The following is a 22,945-nucleotide window of genomic DNA, read 5'->3' as shown; positions in this document are numbered from 1 at the left end:
TCTTGTGATAAGACTGATACCTAAGAAGGCAGAAGGACTGGCATTGAACTATGTTATTCTCGCTAGCAAACTCTCAACCCATTTTGCACTAGAGTGTGTGATTGTCACACATGTCATTCCAGATAGCAAAATTAGATCTTTCCACTGGTAAACTTGAAACATCCATATTTTTTTTTTCTTTTTTTTTTTTGGCTTTGTAATGGTTCACAACACTTGTTTTACACTGAAGCTCTCTCTATGGACTTCTTGTACCTAAGTTGCTCCACAGGTTGTATAGTATGTACTAGACTTGGTTGAAAGAAAGGAAAACAAAATGGGAAAACTTCTGTTACAGTGTTCATATAACAATAAAGTCCATTCTTTAAAGGTATATAAAAAAAGACTATAAAATAAAATAGGTTTGAAAGCCAATACAAAATCCATTTTTTCTTAAACAAAAAATTTAATGAATAAAAATAGTAAATACAAAAAAAAAAGGTTACGAAATTCCTTAATTATACTCAAGGGAAACAGTAGACCAATGACAAAACATCTGGCACATACTATACGCCATTGGTATATCTGCTCACATTCACTTCGGTGAAACTCTATTGGACTGAGACGATGAAATTAAATAGTCATATAACACTACAAGTTCCTTAAAAAATGAGGCTGGGATTTCACACATTCTGGACACAGCCTAAGACCTTTATAAAAGCAATTTAGTTGGCATGTTTCTTCCTTTTTCTTGTATACAAAAAATGCACTTAAATATCACAGTATCATTATCAAGAGTGCTTTCTTCAAAGGGCTTGGGGGTGGGAACTGAATAAATCTTACCAAATATTCACAGCCTTAAGCTGAAACATCAAAATACATTTTGAACGGCTTTTATCCACACAGTCGCAGAGCGGTGAAGGCAGTGAAGCGCAAAGTTTTATTCAGTCTCCACACACACACACCTGTATTTGGAGACCAACCTTAACCTGAATCTTAACTTGGGTGCACCACTAATGTTCTTTGTCACTTAAAAGAAAGGAGGAAAAAAAAAAAAAAGATTCTAAAACAACATCACATTACCAAAAAGTTCAAATTTACAAAGACACCGTAAAAATGTTACATAATAATCCCACTTCTTATGAGAGAGAATGTATTTACACTCAACCACAGGTGAATGATTATTATAGTTTGCTTCTGTTTCCTGAAGGTAGTGTACCATGTGGCTTTATCTCTGGTGAATGTCTGAAAAATAAAAAAGTCAATGTAAGTACTTTCAAGAAAATACAGTTCAGTACATGACATTGTACATTTTCTCCCTAAGGCACTTGAATTTACACATACATCAACCAAGCTATCACAACACATGAAAGTCCATATTATAAATATTCAATATAATCAATCAAAATACACATTTACAATAACAAAAAAGAAAATTTAAATTATAGGTATAGAACAATCAGGTATCTTTACATTTTGTTATTTTCATATTTCAATTAATAATCTAAGAATAATTCATACATCTTAATTTCAGGTGTGTGAATATATGTGTATTTGTAAAGATGCATATACATATGCATATTTATATGCATATATGCATATACATATGTGCATAATCATGTTACCTCTACTCACTTTAGCGAATACAAAAAATTAAGAACAGGTCTTGCATTCATCAAGGATACTGTACAATATTTCATTGAAATACCAGTTGAATTCAGCAGTAATACGATCAGTATGACCAAACAAACCTATCTATGCTATTAAAGAATTAGACATCACCACATCACAATCTCTTTTATCTAACACTAACCTCTGCAAATGGTCTAGTGTAATTAGAAATGCCTCACTGTAGTTTAGTTGCTACAATGCTCGGAGTGTTCCTCCCACGCGGCAACCTGCAAACGGGGGAAATGAGGAATGTGATTAATCTTGGCTGCAATACCTCCTTTACAAAAGCTAAAAAGCAGAAATGAAAAAACTTCTATAAAATTCCTGTATCAATGGAAAGTTTCCATAAAGGATCTGAATCACCAACTATAGATCCATTAAAAATATGAAGATTAAAGGCAGCAAAATTTTCAGCGATAGATCTAAATACATTTTCTCAAAACTGATAAAGAAAAAGAAAAAGAAAAAAAAAATGCCCAGCAAAACATATTAAGTCCAACACATACAAAAAATTTCTGACCAACAACAAGAAAACATAATAGACACTGGCACTCACCTGACATTCCCTCGAGCAATACCACTGGTTCCCACAGCCAGCACACACAAACTGAGCTCTCTGTTTGTGGCAACCCTGGCACTTTGGGTTGCCACCGCCCTCTTCCGAATGGTGGCTAGATTTCTTGCTCCTGCTCTCAGACTGGAACAGACAGACATTATCATTATCTATCATATATATCAGCGAAAAGTACACAACACTAATTCAGAAACCATAAATCATATAAAACTACACAAACTTCTAGTACATAGACAGTAAAGTACCAAAATTATGAGAATAAAAAAAAAAAAAATTAGACCTGCTAGTGAAAAAAAAAACCTTCAATTATTCACTTATCGCAAGTTCATCAGTAACTTGCATACAAAAATATTGACATCCAAATAAAGTAAACTAAAATTACTCCTATCCAAAAACAATCCCAAAAATCAGATAATGTGAAATACCTGAGAATGGGAGGATTTCTCTTTTACCGTTGTGGTTGAGCCTCCAGACAGGAGAGCCGAGAGGGTGAGGTACTGGGAGTTTGTTGTAGCATCACCCACCATCTTGACATTACCACCACTGGTAACACCAGCCTGGGACCCTAAAAGGAGCTGGAAGAGAGAATCACATCAATATTATGCTTCTGAAGATGCTTCCTGTGTGTAACATGACATTAGGACTTACTTTCTCTTTCTCTGATTCTGTCAGTGCAATAAATGCTGGATCAATGTTGGTAACCCCCTGTCTCAAGCCAGGATGCCAGTTGGGATGGGCTGCTGGTCTAGGGAAATTTCAAGACCAGACCAGTACCATTTTCTGGATTTATAGTGAACCTTGACTTTTTAACAGGTATCTCATAGTTAAGCAGAATAACAAGGCTCTACATAAATTAGTATTTTATTATGCACATCTACATAACGACAATTCTAAGGAAACCTTGCACTACCTTAGCAAGAGCAGACGGCCCTTCTAAAGAGGGCTTGGATGTTGGTAGAGTTGCTGTAGGGGGAACTGAGGTGGGTGTCTGCTCCCTGGCTATAGGTGTGGATTCTCGGCTGCCTTCCGACTTCCTTGTACTGCTTTCACTACTTCCCACAGGGAATATAGAGATCTTGAAAGCAAAGATAAGTCTTAAATGTCAGAAAAGTCAAAAGTACTTACGATGCATAACAAAAATTGGAAATTGTGTAAAAAAATTTGAATCCACATTGGGCCCCTACTGAAATTCATTAAATACTTTCAATATCTATTGCTTTTATGGACCTACTACCAAATCTTCCACCTCACCTGTGGAGATCCAGGCTGCTTCTCAATCTGAGTGAGTTCAGCAAAACGCAACAGGACATCTTTGTACGAGACGGAAGGGTCGCTCATGGCCAGCATGCCCTTCGCAGAGGCCGAGGTTCTCATCTCTGCCTCACTGCTGGAGCTGGACACACTGGGAGGACGGTCCTGCTCACGGGAAGACCGCTTGTCACCATCATATCGGTGCCTCCAGGCCCCTCTGGTGGCTCTTCTGTTGGAGGGGATTTTGACACTAAGTTTAAAATTAACGACTCTGTCCATGAAGCATGAGAATGATATCACATTTTTATCTTAGTCAAAAAGTATAACAATAAGGATATCAACAGAAAAAACAAAACTTTTAAAGGCTTGATCAAGTTATAACATGAAACAACTACTAAGTATGTATGACACAACAAACTGTATATATAGCTACTTTTCTGCCAGTATTTACAATGGATTAGCAAATCCTCCTGAAAAGCAATAAGATTTTTAAAAATAATAAAAATTAATAAAATGTCCACCTAAAAGAAAATAATTACTATTTACCTAATGGGCGGAGTATTGGGATTTTCTTTTCTATGAGCAGCTATTAACTGTTGGACATTTATGGTGGGTCCCTGGGGACCCTGGCCAGTGGGAGTGGTGGACAATGCTGCCGGAATATTGGACAGGCTGCCCTGAGGCCCTGACGGCTTGGGCAGGATGGGCTTCATGAGGGAGAGCCCTGAGGTGAGCTGCTTGCTTAGTTTGTTGTGTGCTTCTGATGACATGGAGATTCTGGGTACCTCCCCTCCTGGCTTGTTGCTACTTGTGTGGATGTCGATTACGCTGATGTTGCCATTGCCATTATTGGAGTTGCTTCTACTGCCCTCCTTCGTTGTCACAACCTGGGGAAGTACCTGCAAGAGGAAGAAGCATAAAAAATACAAAAAAAGTTCTTTCTGGTATCGTTAGCCAATGAGCTATACAGACAATACCTTATTAATATGAATAGTCCAACAAAATTATCATTAACATGACCATCTAGTACATAGGCAAAGTATGAATCTTTACTATTCAGTAAAACATACCTGTAGTGACTGAGGCGACTGAGATCCACTAAGAAGCTGACTCATCATCATCAGAGGAAGCTGAGGACCCCCCAGGGATGAGTAGCCGCCCTGAGGAAGGAAGAGAAGGTTGCCACTTCCTTCTCCACTTCCTTCTTCATCGGTTTTCCCTTCCTGCTCCTCCTCTTTCTCCTCTTGGCCACTCTTCATCAAGAGGACCTGCCGTTTCCTCACCAGCCGGAGGTACAGCTCTTCTTTGCGCTTCTGTAATCTGAGCAGGGTGTTCCACTCCTCCTCTTTCTGTTTCAGCAAGAATTCAATGGCCTGAAATAATAGACCCAACTTAAAATATACAGAATGTTATGTTCAATGTTAGAGTAGGTCTAATATAGCATTTTATTTTAGTCTGAAGAGTGTCCATCACAGCTTGGTCCTAGGTATGGTGCTGTAACTATGGTAGGGGATAAATACTTACTTTCTTACGATACAGTGACAATTGACTGAATGAGTGAATAAGTAATTAAACTTGAAAGCATGTGATTTAGCATATGAGTAAGTGCAGGAGTCTATCAGTGAGTGAGTGAATGAGTAGATGAATGAGTGAGTAAGTGCGCAGATTATGAGTGAATGCATAAGTGTATGAGTGAGGGAGTGAAAGCATGTATGCTTACACATACCTGTAATTGAATATATTTACTTTAATAATAGTAATAATACTTGATATTACTACCTCCACTAAAAAATATCAAAAGGAGTACTTCTTTCAAAAGCTACTACTTGGGCTTTATCCAGACAATGCAATCTGGCTTTAGAGACAATAATTAAATAAATGAATAATTAAATATATCAATTAATAAATGAATGAATAAATAAATCACTTAAACAAATAAACAAATAACTACAATAAAAAATTCACTGTCTCAGCCTCACCTCAAGATCTCGCTTCACCTGTCCAAGGGAGCCCTCCACCTGTGACACGGTCGAGAAGGAGTCAAGTGACACCATTTCGTCCAAGGAGCGCTGTCGCTTCTTGGGAACACCCACAGCAGCTTCATCCTCAGCTGGCCGTTTCTCACTTCTCTGGGGAGTTGGAGATCGGCTGGGGGCCTTCTGAGGTGCCAAAGGGGTCTCTGTGTAAAATAGAGCATATAGGATAAATCAAACAATTCAAATTGGAAATTAAATTGATGTCAAGTCAATATTTGTGATTAAATTTTTCTGTAAACAAGAATACATGGTTAAGGATTTGTGAAGGTACTGAACCTGGGGGCCATGGAGTAAAATAAAATTACGACATCAAATTAAACTTGATTTTTTCTCACCTACAGTAACTACACATAATTATCTCTCACATATCAATAAATTTGAATCTTCCTATAAAGTGTTCTTGTCCTACAACTACCATTAACCTTTTCCTAACTTAACTGAATCTGAGATGACAGACACTGAGCAACCATGAAAATAATTACACATTGGTAGAGGGTCACAGAATGAAAAAGTCCGAGAACTACCAGTTTTGAAAGACAATGAAATATGATGCTTGGTAATAACAAGAAAAATAAAACAATAATAAAATAAAATAATAATAGTAATAATAATAGTAGTCTAACAATAACAGTAATAATAACAACAATAACAGTAATAATAACAACAATAACTGGAACAATAACAGTAACAATAACAAGAATAATGACAACCATAATAACTATAATAGCCTAATGAGAAAAGATAAAAGTAGAAATAATAACAATAATAATGATAATAATAAAATAATAAAAACAATAACAATAACAAAACAAAACAAAACAAAGGAAAGCAAAGCAACGCAAAACAATAACAATCATAATAATAATAAAAATAACATTTATAATATTAATAATAAAAATAACATTAATAATATTAATAATAAAAGTAACATTAATAATATTAATAATAACAACAACAACAAAAACAACAATAAAAATAAAAATAATAATTAATCAATAAATAATCAAATAAGTAAATAAATGCACAAATAAATAAATAGATAACCACAAGAATACAAGAATACAATAATAATAACAATAACAATAATAATAATGATAATAATAATAATAATAACAAAAACCACTAACATTAACAAAGGCTGAAGAGAAGTATTTCTTTATCAGTCTAAAAGTAATATCTCTATCTTTCCCATATTACTACAATCCTCCTGTTCCTCGTTAACTGGGCTCGGTTAGAAATCCCTACCACGGACGGCACCCCTCTCAAACGCATCCCACCATCCCTCGGCACAGTGCCAGCTCTCGGGATCAGCAAATACTAGCACTGGAGATATAAACCCTTTCAAAGAAAATCTAAGGAGAGGGGAAAGCAGGGGAGATCTGGTAGTCCAAGTGGCTGACGTCTTGGTGACTAAGCCCTTGTGAAACCATCCATGTGTAAACAAATGTAGTAAAATAAAACTAATAAAGGACAATGCATGTATTCAATGTCAATGGGTTGATTACCAAGCTTATTTGTCATCTATTCCTAAATTCTAATAATGACAAAGACAGTGACACTAATGACAAAAATCAAATTATTTTCATGATCATCATCATTGCTAGCATCATTAATATCATTTATGTTTTCATTATCATTATCATTATCATTTGTATCATCATTATTATTTATATCATAATTATCATCACAGTTATCATTATTGTTTTTTTTCTTCTCTTTTCCTATCATTCTTAATGCTATCATCATCATTATTGTTTACTAGTTATCGTTGTTAACACTATCCATAATCAACATTTTTTATCCTTATCATTATCATAGTGATGATTGTTGTTGTTATTGTTATAGCAATAACCATTGTTACTACTGTCATTATCATCTTTTTTCTCATTATCAATACTATCATTATCATTACTATAGTAATTTTAACTAATCATTATCAAAATTATTACTACCATTAATAGTAGTAACAATGGTAATAGTAATAACAATAATAATAATAATAATAACAACAATAATTACAATAATACCAACAGCAACAATTGAAAATAATGAAAACATTAAGAGCAATGACTACAACAATAATAAATTACTGATAACAATAATAATAATAACAACAACCATAACAATATCAATAATAATAATAATAATAATAAAAACACCGACAATAACAATAATAATAACAATAATGATAATAATAATGATAATAAAATAATAAAAAAATTAAAGATAAAAAAAACAAAATAATAATAATAATAATAATAATAATAATAATAATAATAATAATAATAATAATAATAATAATAATAACAACAAGAATAATACTGATAACAACTATATTATTAATAATAATAATAACAACAATAACATTGATGAGAATGAAAATAATTATAATAATAACAATAACAATAACAATAACAATAACAATAACAATAATAATAATAATAATAATAATAATAACAATAACAATAACAACTAATAACAATAACAATAATAACTAATAACGATAATAATAATAACAATAACAATAACAATAACAATAATAATAATAATAATAATAATAATATTAATAAAAGAATAATAATAATGAGCGAATAATAATTACAATAACAATAATAACAATCACAACAACAACAACAACAACAATAATAATAATAGTAATGATAATAATAAATGATAATAATAAAAAAATAACTAACAATATTAATATCATTAATAATAATTATAACAATATCAATAATAACAATAATAACAATAATAATAATAATAACAATAATAATAATAAAAATAATGATAATAATAACAACAATAACTAATAATAATGACAATAATGACAATAATAATGATTAGGATAATGATAACAACAATACCAATAACAACAATAATAATGGCAGTAACATTAATAATACTAACAATAAAATTATAAAAAACAAAATAATAATAATTATAATAACAACAATGGTCATCATCATCATCATCATCATCATCATCATCATTAATAAATAATAGACAATAGAAAATAAACAATAAATAAACAATTAGTAAATAATTAATAAATACTTAATAAACAATTTATGATAATAACAGTAACAATAATAGTAATAATAATAATAATAACAATAATAATAATTAGTAGAACAACAACATTAACCAATATTTAAAAACATTACTCATAAGAATCATGATAGCAAAAAAAATTATAAATACTACTATAAATGTATAAGCATAAACATAATCTAAACATGAACAAATTGAGTCTAATAAAAACTGAAAAAATAACAAACAATAACAAAATAATGATAACAATAATACTAATAATACTCACTAAATTTCATTTCTTTTTAGTATGAACAAAATACAAAGAAATGACTACATAATAATAGTAATACATAAATAATAATAATAAATAAACAAATAAACAATATACATGGAAATTGGTTTTATAGATAAGAAAAAAATAAAAAATAAAAAATAAAATCAAATAAAATGATAATCAAAAAAATAATAAATAAATAAATGAATAAATAAAAATAAACAAAAATACAGTATCATCCTGCTGTCTGTTATGTTAGCTCGTCGCAGCTTCCCCGCAAGAAACTAGCTTCCAGGAACAACATTATAACAGTATGGTCTGCGGTGTCAATAGCTTTCCCGAGAACAGTATATTTGATCCTAGTTCTACTGGGAAACAAGTATAAACAGTTACAAGGAAAAACCAAAAGAGAATGTTGATTCCCTAGGCTTAATCGGACAACGACGACTAGAACCGCTGAAATCCCGCCAATTCTCGGGCATGCGAAGGCTTAAGCTCTTACAAGAAAGTGAATCTTCTCATTAATAGATAAAATGAAGATACTCTTAAAAAGTGACTTTTGTATAGTCATGACTGCCTATGAAGTAAAAAAGAAAGTTTTTGACTAAAAGAAAATGAGAAAAGAAGAAAACACTGAGAACAAGAGCAAAAGAGAGAGAGAGAGAGAGAGAGAGAGAGAGAGAGAGAGAGAGAGAGAGAGAGAGAGAGAGAGAGAGAGAGAGAGAGAGAGAGAGAGAGAGAGAGAGAGCAAAAATAGTGTACATGCAATATAATCACAAAACAAATTACATATACACAAAATGAAATACATAAGCATCTTCAGGGAGTATAAACAAGTTCTTGGAAAAGTGCCCCCAACACGAATGGGCTTCATCACACATCCAGGATGGGCCATATGTATATACCTATATCCTGCAGGCATATCTTGCAACCCATTGCCAATTCATAGCTGTCTGACAGGGGACATATTATGGCTTATCTTATCTACTCCACACTACCCTAGTCCCCATTTTCCCTACACATTTCAGGACTACACAAAACCTGGGATCTGGAGTACCTGCAGCAACCACGGCCCTTAACCTACACACATCACACATCATACAGGTAGGGTCACACAAGTCCTACAACCACATCCGACAACTGCTCTTTGCCAGGTCCTTGTCAACAGAAGGCTCAGTAAAATACCTACAGGACCACTAACCCATGCTCCCCTATGACTCACCTACTGGTCCACTAACCTAGGCTCCCCTATGACTCGTTCGTGGAAATCAAATGTTCTCTACACATGTATGCATGCACACCGCGCACGGACACACACACACACATACATATATACATACATACACCTGTATTCATAATCTAAATATATAAGCAAAGTCATGACTCTTAATACCCATTTCTCTAAAACCACTATATATGAAAATCTATGAAAATATAATTAAAGGGTTAATATCCTATTAAGAATTAAACTCAGTTTAAAAGATTGTACGAAAGTGGACACTAAAATGTCAAGAAAATTGATATCAGGAAAACTGATATAATCATCACTGTTCCGAATATTATCATTTATTTTTATAATCATACTATTACTATTATTATAATATTATCAATATCATTATAGTTTTTATCAACATTATCATTATCATCATCATTTTCATTACTGCTTTTGTTATCATCACTTATCATATTTATCCTTATCGTATCTTATCATTATCATCATTTTCACCTTTACCACCATATCATTATTTCTATTATGATTATGATTATTGCTATTATTAATACTTTTACTATTACTATTAACACTCATTAATTTTATCATTGATATTATCACTATTATCATCATTAATATCATTATCATAATCATTATTATAATCATTATTGATTATCATTACCATATCATCATTGTCATTATAATATTACTGTGATATCATCATAATATCATTATCATTACCATCATTATCATAATAACATGAATAATAATATCAATGACAATATCAATAATAGTGACAATGATGGTGATGATGATGACGATATTACATAATAATAACAAAAATAACAAAATCAGTAGTAATAATATTAATATTAGCATCAACAATAAAAATAACAACAATAATAATACTAATAATACTAATACTAACATTAATAATAATAATAATAATAATAATAACATTATTAATAATAATAATGATAATAACAATAATAACAATAATATAATGATTACAATAAACACAAAACTATGTATGAAATAAAGCAATAATAATACATAAAATAATAATAATAAACGTCATCAGCAGCATCCTCCGCATAAACATCATAATAAAAACAAGTATAACAGCAATAAAAATTATCAAAATGGCAAACTAAAAAAATAATTCATAAGTAAAATAGTTTCCAAAATTACTAAAATATGAAAAAAATAATAACTTTAAAAATGGATATCAGAAATACGATATACAAAAAATAATAATAATACAAAGAGAAACATTAATTATTGTCAACAAGAACAAAAATAAATACTGTAGTTATAGCATTCCTTATTTATGTTTTTATTATAATAGCAAATCCTTGAAATCTCCATCAGTAAGAGTGCAAAATACAGACCAAATTTCGCACACATTAAATCATCATCATATGTGGGGCATCATCCTTAATGCTGTTTCATTAGATATTCAATAATGGAAGAAAATCTAACAATCTAAAGCTAGGAAAGTATGTGAACGTTTTGTCCACTGTGATTTTAGTCTATTAATCTTAGATACATTTGACTTCACTTGTACATAGTCACTAGAAAGCTTTTATTACTATTGGTATTGCTAATGTTCTAATAATAATTGCTAATAGTATTCTAATAACAATAATTCTATTTAAATTAACTATGCCATTCTTAGAAATAAAAGCTTCCACAATATATTCAAGGAATGGGAAAGCACAGGTGAGGTCATGGGAGGCCCAGTAATTAACTTCTTGGCTACTGTTTGTGAAGCCATTTATGGATGAATAACATTGACAAAATACCATAGTGGACAGTGCATGTACCCAACACCACTGAGTTGACACCTACATGTATATACCACTTTGAACATTTGTAATTTCCTGTTGGCCAATGCAAAATCACATCTATTATTTCATGTCTCATTGTGTGTATAACAATAACAAAAAAGCAAACAAAAAAACAATAATAACACCAACAACAATAACTTTAAAAATCAAGAAAAACAACACTAACACAACTAGTAGTAGGCCTACCTAAAAATAATAACAAAAGGAACCGATTACAAGAACAAAAAACAAAACGCAATGCTTACCTCCTTTGCTGTTCTCATCATTCGACTCCTCGGTCCCTCTCTCATTCCCTTCACTTATCACTAACTTGTCCTCATCATCTTCACTTGACTCTTTACCCTCGTCTTCACTTCCCTCTACATCCACTTGAGAATCGTCTGCTTCTTCAGTGTCCATCTTATTATCACTCTCTTCCACACCCTCATCTTTTCTATTACTCGACTCCTCGCTCACCTCTTTATTATTATCTTTGACTTCCTCCCTCTCTTTACTTTGTACTTCCCCATTCGCAAGCGCGTCCGAGTCTCCCAGTTTAGTGTGGTTATCGTTAATATCTTGCTCCTCCTCGCTTCCCGTTTTCCCTGGATTGTCTTGGCATCCCGTTTTCTTCGAGTTGTCTTGGCATCCCGTTTTCTTTAGTGACTCATCCATGCCTACGTCCGGATCCCTGGCTGCGTCCATGGCTCCGGCCGCAGAGTCATCCGGGATCATACTGCGGTCGCCTGTCGAAAAGGATAAGCACGTTTAGAATCACAAGAAATGGCGTTTCATAATGCACACAACGCTAATATTTAAAAAGAACAGATGTTTAGCGAGAGTCCGCTGACGTTCTCAATCACAAGAACCGCACTGAACAAGACCTTGGGGGGGAAATAATGATATTTAACTTTCAACCATCCGCGAATACACCTTTCACTCCCGCAGGTATGGCCCAGCGCTCACCTTTATCTACACTTCAGCCGATATCTGTCCCACACTTTCTTCCCACTGACAGCAGAACCACGAGGTCAGGGCGACTGCACTCCACAATAACCAGAGGAGGAGAGAGCCTTCAAACACCATTCACATCACTCCTTCCTCTACTGCCGCGAAAAATCAGGCCACAGTATGCAAAGGAAGCGAAAAGGCCCCACGGCGGAGCAGAAGTAGCGGCGGCGACGAAGGCCACGGAGGCAGCGGCAAGGTCCTCCCCGTGCGAGCTGCGGGAGGAACGAGCACACGACACGTCCGCTCAGCGTGCCTTCGCCGACGGAAACTCCACACACACACACAGGGAACTACCCGGGCCCCGTCCCCTCCCCGGAGAATAGTTCAAGGTCAAGCTAGCCCGGGGCGTTGACTCACTCACGGCTCGGCGGAGGGGCGGGGAGGGTGGGGTACGGAGGGAGGGGTGAGGGAAGAAAGGCTACACGCGGCTCTCGCTTTTACTTGCTCACCCACACGGGTGTGTGTGTGTGTGTGTGTGTGTGTGTGTGTGTGTGTGTGTGTGTGTGTGTGTGTGTGTGTGTGTGTGTGTGTGTGTGTGTGAGCGAGCGCGCGTGCATGCTTGTGTGCGTGTGTGCGTAGAGAATGTTCGATTTCCGCGAACTCGACAAGAAGGAATTACTCCAATAGTGTGTTTTATCGCCAAATAATGGGGGAGGGGGGAGGAAGCGACTCATCCTAGGAACGCGAGCAGAGATGCCTCGATTCCCAGAAAGCGAGGCGCGTTTTCAAAGGACGCGACGCCGCCGGAGACCCGCCGACCAGTTCCGCCTTGGCCGTCCGCGGGACTCGGTTCCTTGCGGACGATACGACCTGACTCCTGCCCACTCGAGGCCGTGAAAAAGACCTTGATTCCACGATATCGGAATAAATAAATCAAATAAATACATCCTTTCTGAAATCCTCTTCCAGATATCCACATTTGACTTCACCAATATGAGGAAGAACCGATTCCATGACATCAAAACAAAATAAATACCACCCTCTACCACATCCCATTCGAGATATCCATTCGACTTCAGCAATGTATAAATAAAATGAGGAAGAGTGAGGATTCCCAGCCCAGCATTCCTCAACCAGTGACTCGTGGGACATATGCCGCCATACACCACTCGGCAGGGCAGCAATGGCGCGCCTTTCCTGTGACGTCACTTCCGCCCTCCGACAGGATACCTAGCGACGTGGGGAAGGAAGGGAGGGGGGAGGGGAGCTGGGAAAGGTACACGGGCGAGGAGGGATGGGGGGGGGAGTGGGGAGTGGGGAGGGAGGGTAGTGATTTAAGGCAGTGTAAAGAGGAGGTGCACGTTTGACCAAGTTCACAGCCACCTTTGCTGAGCGAACTGCAGAACATTATGACAGCCTTCCAAGGTCAGAGCCGATCTCTCTTCTCTTCTCTCCCCCTCTCCCTTTCTTGTTTCTCCTCTCCTTCTCCCTCTCTCTTTCTCCTCCTCCTCCTCCCTCTCCCTCTCATTCTTTTCATTCTCCCTCTCCCTTCATTCTCTTAATTTCCTCCCACACTCTCATTCTCTTCATTCTCCCTTACCCACTCATTTTTTCACTCTCCCTCTCCCTCTCATTTTCATTCTTCTTCTCATTCTCTCCCTCCCTCCCCCTCTTTCTCTCCTTCTCCCACCTACAGCCAGTCTCGAGTCCACGTGCCGCCAACGGGCAAAGCATGTGGAAAGTAGGCCTATAAAATCAGGCGAAGGCCAGACAGGGAATCGAACTCGAAACAATGCGCTTACCTCCACTCTGCTCCCCCCCTTACCTCCCACTTCATTCCCTCTCTCCCTCCCTTCCGTTTCCCCCTCCCTCCCCCCCGGGTCTCCTACCTTCCCAGAGGTTATTTTCAGGGGTGGCGAAGTCAAGGGAAGTAGGTGGTGACCCTTGCCGGAAGGGGTCTGGGAATCGGGGTGGGGGAGGGAGGGGGAGAGGGAGAAGACAGAGAAAGGAGAGAGAGGGAGAGGGAAAAGGAGAAGAGTGGTAGACGGAGATGGAGAAAGGGAAAGGAGGGAGGGAGAGGAAGAAAGAGGTATAAAAAGAGGAAGAGAAAGAGAAAGAACGAGACAGACACAAAAAAAGAACAAATACGAATCCAATAACAAAAAAGAAGAACTAAAAACAAACCCAAAAAGGCGTAGCGAAAGAGAGAACGGGAAACATGAACGAAGACATAACAAAGCTAACGAAGAAGGCATGACAAACAATCAGAGAAAATCAGGACAAAATAGAAACAAAGCGAGCGAAGAGAGGGGAGGAGAGAGAGTGAAGAGAGGGGAGGAGAGAGAGTGAAGAGAGGGAACGAGAGAGAGTGAAGAGAGGGAACGAGAGAGAGTGAAGAGAGGGAACGAGAGAGAGTGAAGAGAGGGAACGAGAGAGAGTGAAGAGAGGGAACGAGAGAGAGTGAAGAGAGGGAACGAGAGAGAGTGAAGAGAGGGAACGAGAGAGAGTGAAGAGAGGGAACGAGAGAGAGTGAAGAGAGGGAACGAGAGAGAGTGAAGAGAGGGAACGAGAGAGAGTGAGAGGGAACGAGAGAGAGCGAACGGAAGAATGCAAACGAAAGAAAAGAGAAACGTGAAGTCAACAAAGAAGATGAAGCAAGCAGACGAAATCAGGACAAATAGGGAGGCAAAGCGAGTCAAGAGAAGCAAGAGAGAGGAGAGAGAGCGAAGAGAAAAAAGAGCAATCGAGAGAAAAGTGAAGTCAACACAGAAGCAAGCAGAGAAAATCAGAACAAAAAGGGGAGCAAAGCGAAAGGGAAGCAAGAATGCAAGCAAGGAAGTCGAGACTCGAGAGCAACTCGAAGACATCAAGACGAAGAGGAAGCACAGAGACGAAGAGAAGCAAGCAGAGGAACTCGGGAGAGAAATGGAAGCAAGCAAACATGAGAGGAAATGGGAGTGAAAGTGAAAAAATCGGGATAGACATGAAGCAGAGGCGCAAGCAATTAAGAACAGAGACGGAAGCAAGCAAAAGAAATCAGAATAAAAATCATGGAAGCAAGCAGAACGAAGAGAAACAAATCAAAGACAATCAGAAAAAGTGAAGCAAACAAAAACAAACGAAAAAAAAACGCAAACAACACGCAGCAAGCAAACACACGAAGAAGGGAAACGAAGGAGAGTGCTTGCGCCCCCCACCCTCCCTCCCTCTCTCACCCCTCCCCACCCTCTCGCAACCCGAAGCCCAAGAATCCATCATTAGAGTCGGCGCTTTCTCAGAAGAGTCAATTCCGGGGAGGGAAGCCCGCCTCTCGGAAGCCAGTGTGTCAAGGAGTTCCTGGGAAACGCGAGATCCAGGTGACAAGGGCATCGGGCACCCTCCTCCCCTCCCCTCCCTCCCTCACTCCTCCTGCACCCTCCCGCAACTCCTACGCTCGCATCCTTCTCCCGCAATGCCCTCACTTCATTCACTTACTTCACTCTCTCACCCACTCTCTTATTTCACTCTCTCTCACTCACTCCACTCACTTCACTCACTCACTCCACTCACTCACTCACTCACTCCCCATCTCCCTCTCACCCTCCCCCCCTCGACCTTACCAATCTCCGCACTCACCCCCCCCCCCGATTGATTGTGTGACTGCGAATGAATGGGTGAGTGGGTGGGCACTTCATGGCTGTGTGGGCGTGGGGGCGTGCATGTGCGGTCGTGTGTGTGTATGTGAATGTGAATGTATATGTATATGTTGTGTATGCGTATATATATATATGAGTGTGTGCATGAGCCTGCATGTAAATGTGTGTGTGTGTGTGTGTGTGTGTGTGTGTGTGTGTGTGTGTGTGTGTGTGTGTGTGTGTGTGTGTGTGTGTGTGTGTGTGTGTGTGTGTGTGCGCGCGCGCGCGCGTCTATGTGTGCGTGCGCATGAGCCTGCATGTAACTGCATGCGCGCGCGTGTGTGTATGTGAGTGTGTGTGTGCGTGCATGATCCTGCACGTAAATGCATGTGTGTGCATGTGCGTGTGCGTGCGTGTATGTGTGCGCGTCGTGTATGTGTGCGTGTGTGCATGTGTGCATGTGTGTATGTGAGTGTGTGTGTGCGTGCATGATCCTGCACGTAAATGCATGTGTGTGCATGTGCGTGTGCGTGCATGTGCGTGCGTGTATGCGTGCGCGTCGTGTATGTGTGCATGTGTGCGTGTGTGCATGTGTGCGTGTGTGCATGTGTGCGTGTGTGCATGTGTGCGTGTGTGCATGTACGTGTGTGTGCATGTGCGTGTGTGTGCATGTGCGTGTATGTGCATATACATGAGCGTGTATGTGCATATACATGAGCGTGTATGTGCATATACATGTGCGTGCGTGTGTGTGCATGTACATGTGCGTGCGTGTGTGTGCATGTGCGTGCGTGTGTGTGCATGTGCGTGCGTGTGTGTGCATGTGCGTGCGTGTGTGTGCGTGCGTGTGTGTGCGTGCGTGTGTGTGCGTGCGTGTGTGTGCGTGCGTGTGTGTGCATGTGCGTGCGTGTGTGTGCATGTGCGCGTGTGTGTGTGCATGTGCGTGTGCGTGTGTGCATGTGCATGTGCGTGTGTGCATGTGCATGTGCGTGTGTGCATGTGCGTGTGTGCATGTGCGTGTGCATGTGCGTGTGTGCATGTGCATGTGCGTGTGTGCATGTGCGTGTGTGCATGTGCGTGTGTGCATGTGCATGTGCGTGTGTGCATGTGCATGTGCGTGTGTGCATGTGCGTGTGTGCATGTGCATGTGCATGTATGCATGTGCATGTGCGTGTGTGCATGTGCATGTGTGCATGTGCATGTGCGTGTGTGCATGTGCGCGTGTGCATGTGTGCGTGTGCATGTGCGTGTGTGCATATGCGTGCGTGTGCGTGTGTCCATATGCGTGCGTGTGCGTGTGTCCATATGCGTGCGTGTGCGTGTTTGTGTGCATGTGCGTGTGTGCATATGCGTGCGTGTGTGCATATGCGTGCGTGTGCGTGTGTCCATATACGTGCGTGCGTGTGTGTGTGTGTGTGCATGTGCGTGTGTGTGTGTGCATGTGCGTGTGCATGTGCGCATATGCGCGCGTGTGTGTGTGTGCATGTGCGTGTGTGTACCCGTGTTGGTCCCCAGTGCCTCACCTGCCAAACCCAGACCAAATTTCCCGGTTTAAAAAAATCCGAATTCGTGACGCCAAAACAAGGACTGGCGCAGTGACACTCACGCGCCCCTAAGGCCGCTTTCCGCCGACTGCCCGATGGGATTTTCGCCCATCGCGTCCCCGCAGCCCGTCGTTCCCCCGAGCGGTTTACCTTGACCCAAATGCGCAGATCCTCCCTCGCGCGGGCGGCCGCCGCGGCGCACCTACCGTTCTCCTCGGGGGCGGCGAGCGAGCGGGCGATCATGTGCAGCAGGTACTGGTTCACGTCGTGACCTGACTCGTCCCCGGCGGCGGTCAGAGCGGGCGGGGCGCGGCTGACCTGCTCCGCGGGCCCGTCCACGTCCACGAATTCGTCCTCGGAGTGGGCGGACGCCTCGCTCCGGTTGCTGCTCACGACGCTGCGCCCGTCCGCGCCCGCCGCGTCCTCGCCGTCCTCCACCAGCGCCATCCTATCCTTCGCCCTGCTCATGGCCAGGAGCCCGCTGCTGATGAGGTCCTCCAGCGTCCAGTGGCTGCCCACCACCGGGCCCTCCTCCGCGCCGTCCTTGAGGAGGGCGGGCGGCCCGTCCTGCAGGCTGCCCTCCTTCTCCCCGAGCTCCTCCTTCTGCTTAGACAACTCAAAAAGCCGCTTGTAGCTGCGCGCGTTCCAGGCGTAGTACTCCATAAGGCGCTGCACCACCTCGTCGGTGGCAGCCAGGGGCGCCAGCTGCCCGATGTGCAGCGAGCAGATCCGCGACCAGCGCGTCAGCTCCCGCACGTTGTTCTCGCCGAAGACCCGCTGCAGCGTCCGAAACAGACTCGGGTACTTCCACGGGAGGCGGTGGAACGACGCGCCCACCTTCGCCTTCTTCACCGTGCATGTCTTGATGAGGCACGAAGACCCCATGGCGGGGGCGGGCGTGGCGCAGAGGACGGGGAGGGCGGGGGTATTCCTCTCGTGCTTAGGGACAAGCGCCTCCGTGGGATCCCGCAGAAACCCTCGCTCCACACCGGCGGGACACAGTAACACAGAAAATCAGAACAAACACAGTCACACTTCAAGGCTATTCCGGCCGAGCACACAGCCAGCCGCCCTTCCGACGGCGGTGGCGGCGCTGATTGCTGATCAGCGAGTATGAAGGCTGGAGCGCCTCCGGGACGCGACACAGGACACAAGCACAGCCACCAGCCCGTGCAGCTTCCACGGTAGACTGGCGTGGCGAGGCGGAGCTGAGGAGGTGCTGGAGGTGGCGGCTACGGTTGCCTGGCAGCCCCAGCCTCGACCCCCGCACCCTACGCTCGCCCGGGGAGGTCATGACCCGGGCTGACCCACGCCTCCAGCGCCGCCGCTCATTGGCGGTCACCCTCCCCGCCGGCACGTGATTGGCTGCCACGGTAACGGGCCGGGGAGGGCTGCCATGTGGACGCCAACTCGTCACGGCCTCGCCTCGCCCAACCACACAACCCATTTCCGCCAACTGCCTGTTCGCCTCCGCTCCCCGGCGGCGGCGCGGACCAACTGCCTCGTTTGCAGCGTGGCGGCCCTCGTTTCGACGCCCCTCCAATCTCCCCTGCCCATTCAAATCTACAGACTGACGTTGCCGTAACTGATCATGAAGCTGACCACCACAACTATTGTGATATAAAACCACTTCATAAACGCACACACACACAAATGCATACGTACGTCGGCCGCACCGCCCCAGGACAGGACGGGGTGCTCCGAGGAGGCGGCCTCGCTTGGCGTCAGGTCTTGGGCCAACCACACACTCCCCAAGCCTGTCCCTCGCCCCCGGCCCCCCTCTACGCCCGTGACTGGTCTTCACGCCGAACCGACCCACCCTGGTCTGCGCTGGGGGGAGGGAGGGAGGGGAGAGGAGAGTGGAGAAAATACGAGATAGAGGGGGTGCCATGAGAAGAGAGACATTGGGGTGAAGGAGAGAGAACGGAGAGAAGAGAATGAGAAGGTGCGTCAGAGAACAGGGTGGGAAGAAGCGAAGAAAACCAAAATTAGATCGAAAAGGTGTAAACATCAGCGCGGCGAACGCATGAGCAAAATCGACCCCATATGGATGTTAGAGGGGGGTATGGGGTAAATAGGCACGCAAAGGAAAAGGGAGAAAAGGAATAAGAGTGTGTGTGAGTGTTTGTTTGTTTGTGTGTGTGTGTGTGTGTGTGTGTGTGTGTGTGTGTGTGTGTGTGTGTGTGTGTGTGTGTGTGTGTGTGTGTGTGTGTGTGTGTGTGTGTGAGAGAGAGAGAGAGAGACAGACAGACAGACAAAAATATGAATGGAAACTGAATAGCAAAAAAAAGCCCCTTTCACGAGAACAGATCTCCCAACTTACATAAATTCATTCACCAAATTGCCCTAACACTCCTTCGCGTGACGTATTATAAACGAAGCAAGAACCATTTCGAAACGACCTTCGGAACGGCAATGAACACCTCCTTGACTCTAATTATTACGTTAGCGCCAAGAAATCGGTCGAGCCTACTTCTCACTCTCGCGGCAGGACGTAGGCCAGTGGGGGAACGAGGAGGGGGGAGGAGGTGGGGGGCGAGGGTCTGAGAGGAGAGGGAAGGGGGGGGGGGGAAGGGCAACACCTCTCTCTTCCTCCCCTTTCGACCCCAGGGACTCCCTCGCGGCGTGGAAAGGCGCAGGGTCATCTCTTCTCTTGTTTTCAGTTTCTCTTTCTCTTTCACTTTTACTCTCTCTCCCTTTCTTCTCCCCGCTCGTTTCCTCCCTCCTTCCTTCGCCCTTTTTTTTTCTCTTCCTCCCCCTCCCCTTCTATATCTCCCTCTCCCTCCTCTTCTTTCTCCCACTCCCCCTCTCCATCTCCCTTTCCCTCTTCCTCGTACCTCTCACTCTTTCCCTTTCCCCCTCACTCTCTCTCTCTCTCTTCCCCTCTTACTCTCCCTCCCCTTCTCCATCACCTCCATTCAATACTGACCCTAAGAACCCCCCCCTCCCTTGGTGCCCCCTTTGGAGGTGAGAGCCAGCCCCTAGAAATTAGACCTGCCCTTCCTCCTCCCTCCCTCTCTCCTCGCCTCTCCTCTACTCTCACCTTCCCCTCCCCTCCTCTCCCCTCTTCTCCTCCCCTTCCCTTCCCCTTCCCCGTTCTTCTCCCTCTCCCTCTCCCTCTACCTCCTCCACCTCTTTCCCTCTACCTCCACCGCCCCCCTCCCTCTACCTCCGCCCCCTCCCTCCTTCCCCTCTAACCTCCCCTCACCACCCTCTAGAAACGCCCGAGCCCCTTCGACGGCGAAGCGTGCCAGGGGGTGCCAGAGTGCCAGTCTGCTAATCAATCCGTCACCCACTTCCGGTCAGGTCGCCAAGCCAGGTCCCCAGACAATGCTGAACTTTTGGCGCAACAGCATGGCTTTGTTTCGGTTTCTTGTCTCATTTTTTGTTGTTTGAAATTCGTTTGTTTCTGTTTTTTCTTTTCTTTTTTTTCTTGTTTTTTTCTCTCTCTCTTGTTGCTTCTCTTTCTTCACCATATTCTTATGTCCGCTTGTAATCGTATCTGTTGACTGTCCTTTCCCCCTCATGTTTCTTTTTTTCCTGAAAATGAGTTTCAGACCCCTTCGACTTTTCCTTCCCTACATCTCTTCCTCTCATTCTCCGCCACGTATTCTCTTCCCCTCTCCACTCCTCCTCTCCCTCTCTACTCCTCTTCTTTCCTTTCCACTCCTCCCCTTCCCTCTCCTCCCTCTCCTCTCCCCCTCGTTCTCCCTTTTCTGCGAACCCATTGGGGGGAGGGGGGGGGAGCGCAGGCTCACCTTCGAGGCACTGCGATGAGGTCATGGCTCGGGCGGCGGGCGGCGGGCGGAGGGAAGTGGGCGGGAGGAGGAAGCCAGCCCGATGACGTCATAGTCATATCGATGACATCACGCCCGAGCTGATGACGTCACGGTCGCGGATCCAGCGTAGGAAAGGCCGCGAACAATCCCCGTTTTCTTTGCAGGGAACTTTCCCGGGCGTGACTGTACGCACGCACGCACACACACACACACACACACACACACACACACACACACACACACACACACACACACACACACACACACACACACACATTTATACAAACTTACACACATACGCACACACATTCCAAAAGAGTAGACAGAGAAAGACAGACAGACAGAGATTAGAGAGAGAAAAAAGAAACGAAATCACGCCAGAGCATACAGCAGGTGACCCTCCCCCCCCTCCCCCTCCCCCTGCCCGCCCACCTCCCCCCCCCCCCCCGGACCGAAGGCGACCGCGCCAACCCGACCGGAAACTAGTCCATCAGCGCCGAGACCGAACGGGACCAGAGAAGCGCCGAGGCCCTCCTTCTCGCGGACCTCATCCTCTAAGACTGGATGACGGCGAGGAGGCATCCATCTCTCCGTCCGTTTTATTCATCCTTCCTTCTTTCTTTCGTTCATCCATTTGCATATTTACCCATGCACCTACCTTTCCATTCCTCCAACCACCCACTTACTCACCTAGCCACCCATCCATCCACCAACCCACCTACTTCTTATCCACTCACCCATTAATCCACCCACCCACCCACTTACTCATCCAACCACCCACCCACACTCATCCACTCACCCATCCATCCATCCACCCACTTTACCCCTCCACCCACCCATCCACAACCCCTCCATCCTCTCCTCCCCTCCAAAAGGAAATATTATTCGCGTTCCCTTCCCGCCCGACATCAACAAAAATCTAAAAAAAAGGGGGACTTCGAGCTCTTGAACCGGTGCCCTTTCATCATCACTTTCCCCTTCTCACGCCAGGCAAGTAGTCATCATCATCATAATCATCATCGCCATAGTCATCGTCGTCATTATCATCATCATCGCCGTATCAACACGGTAGAGTGTTTTTCCATTCATCATCGCCGTCATCATTATCATCATCGTCGTCGTCGTCGTCGTCATCGTCATCGTCGTCGTCATCGTCATCGTCGTCGTCGTCATCGTCGTCGTCGTCATCCCCTCGACACG

General features: G+C 42.7%; 1 protein-coding gene across 5 annotated transcripts; it reads right to left on the bottom strand.

Moving 5' to 3' along the window:
• Positions 1-422: 422 nt before the first annotated feature.
• On the bottom strand, positions 423-19,872 carry LOC113823340 (serine-rich adhesin for platelets). 5 transcript variants are annotated; one of them, XM_070135958.1, is made up of 11 exons: positions 19,632-19,872; positions 12,124-12,603; positions 5,452-5,651; positions 4,543-4,845; positions 4,019-4,371; positions 3,473-3,722; positions 3,132-3,296; positions 2,647-2,796; positions 2,204-2,344; positions 1,790-1,874; positions 423-1,221 (listed from the first exon to the last, which is right to left on the bottom strand). In XM_070135958.1, the coding sequence occupies exons 1-10, from the start codon at positions 19,855-19,857 to the stop codon at positions 1,833-1,835; spliced, it is 2,310 nt and encodes a 769-aa protein (XP_069992059.1). In that variant the 5' UTR covers positions 19,858-19,872; the 3' UTR covers positions 423-1,221; positions 1,790-1,832. The 5 variants fall into 5 exon arrangements, with proteins under 5 accessions (XP_069992059.1, XP_069992057.1, XP_069992058.1 ...); XM_070135956.1 differs by lacking the exon at positions 19,632-19,872 and adding an exon at positions 18,173-18,973 and having other exon boundaries at positions 2,674-2,796; XM_070135957.1 differs by lacking the exon at positions 19,632-19,872 and adding an exon at positions 18,173-18,973 and having other exon boundaries at positions 2,674-2,796; positions 3,473-3,701.
• Between the last annotated feature and the right edge of the window lie 3,073 nt (positions 19,873-22,945).

Source organism: Penaeus vannamei, chromosome 21, assembly GCF_042767895.1.
Source record: "Penaeus vannamei isolate JL-2024 chromosome 21, ASM4276789v1, whole genome shotgun sequence".
Lineage (NCBI taxonomy): Eukaryota > Metazoa > Arthropoda > Malacostraca > Decapoda > Penaeidae > Penaeus > Penaeus vannamei.
This window is presented reverse-complemented; position numbering and strand designations above follow the sequence as displayed.

Excerpts from the sequence above, each read along its gene's own strand:
- LOC113823340 (XM_070135953.1), bottom strand. The coding sequence starts at position 18,851 with ATGGGGTCTTCGTGCCTCATCAAGACATGCACGGTGAAGAAGGCGAAG. Across the intron at positions 4,846-5,451 it reads AGGTGAAGCGAGATCTTGAG|GCCATTGAATTCTTGCTGAA; the intron begins GTGAGGCTGAGA and ends CTATTATTTCAG. Across the intron at positions 3,723-4,018 it reads CCCAATACTCCGCCCATTAG|TGTCAAAATCCCCTCCAACA; the intron begins GTAAATAGTAAT and ends TTTTAAACTTAG.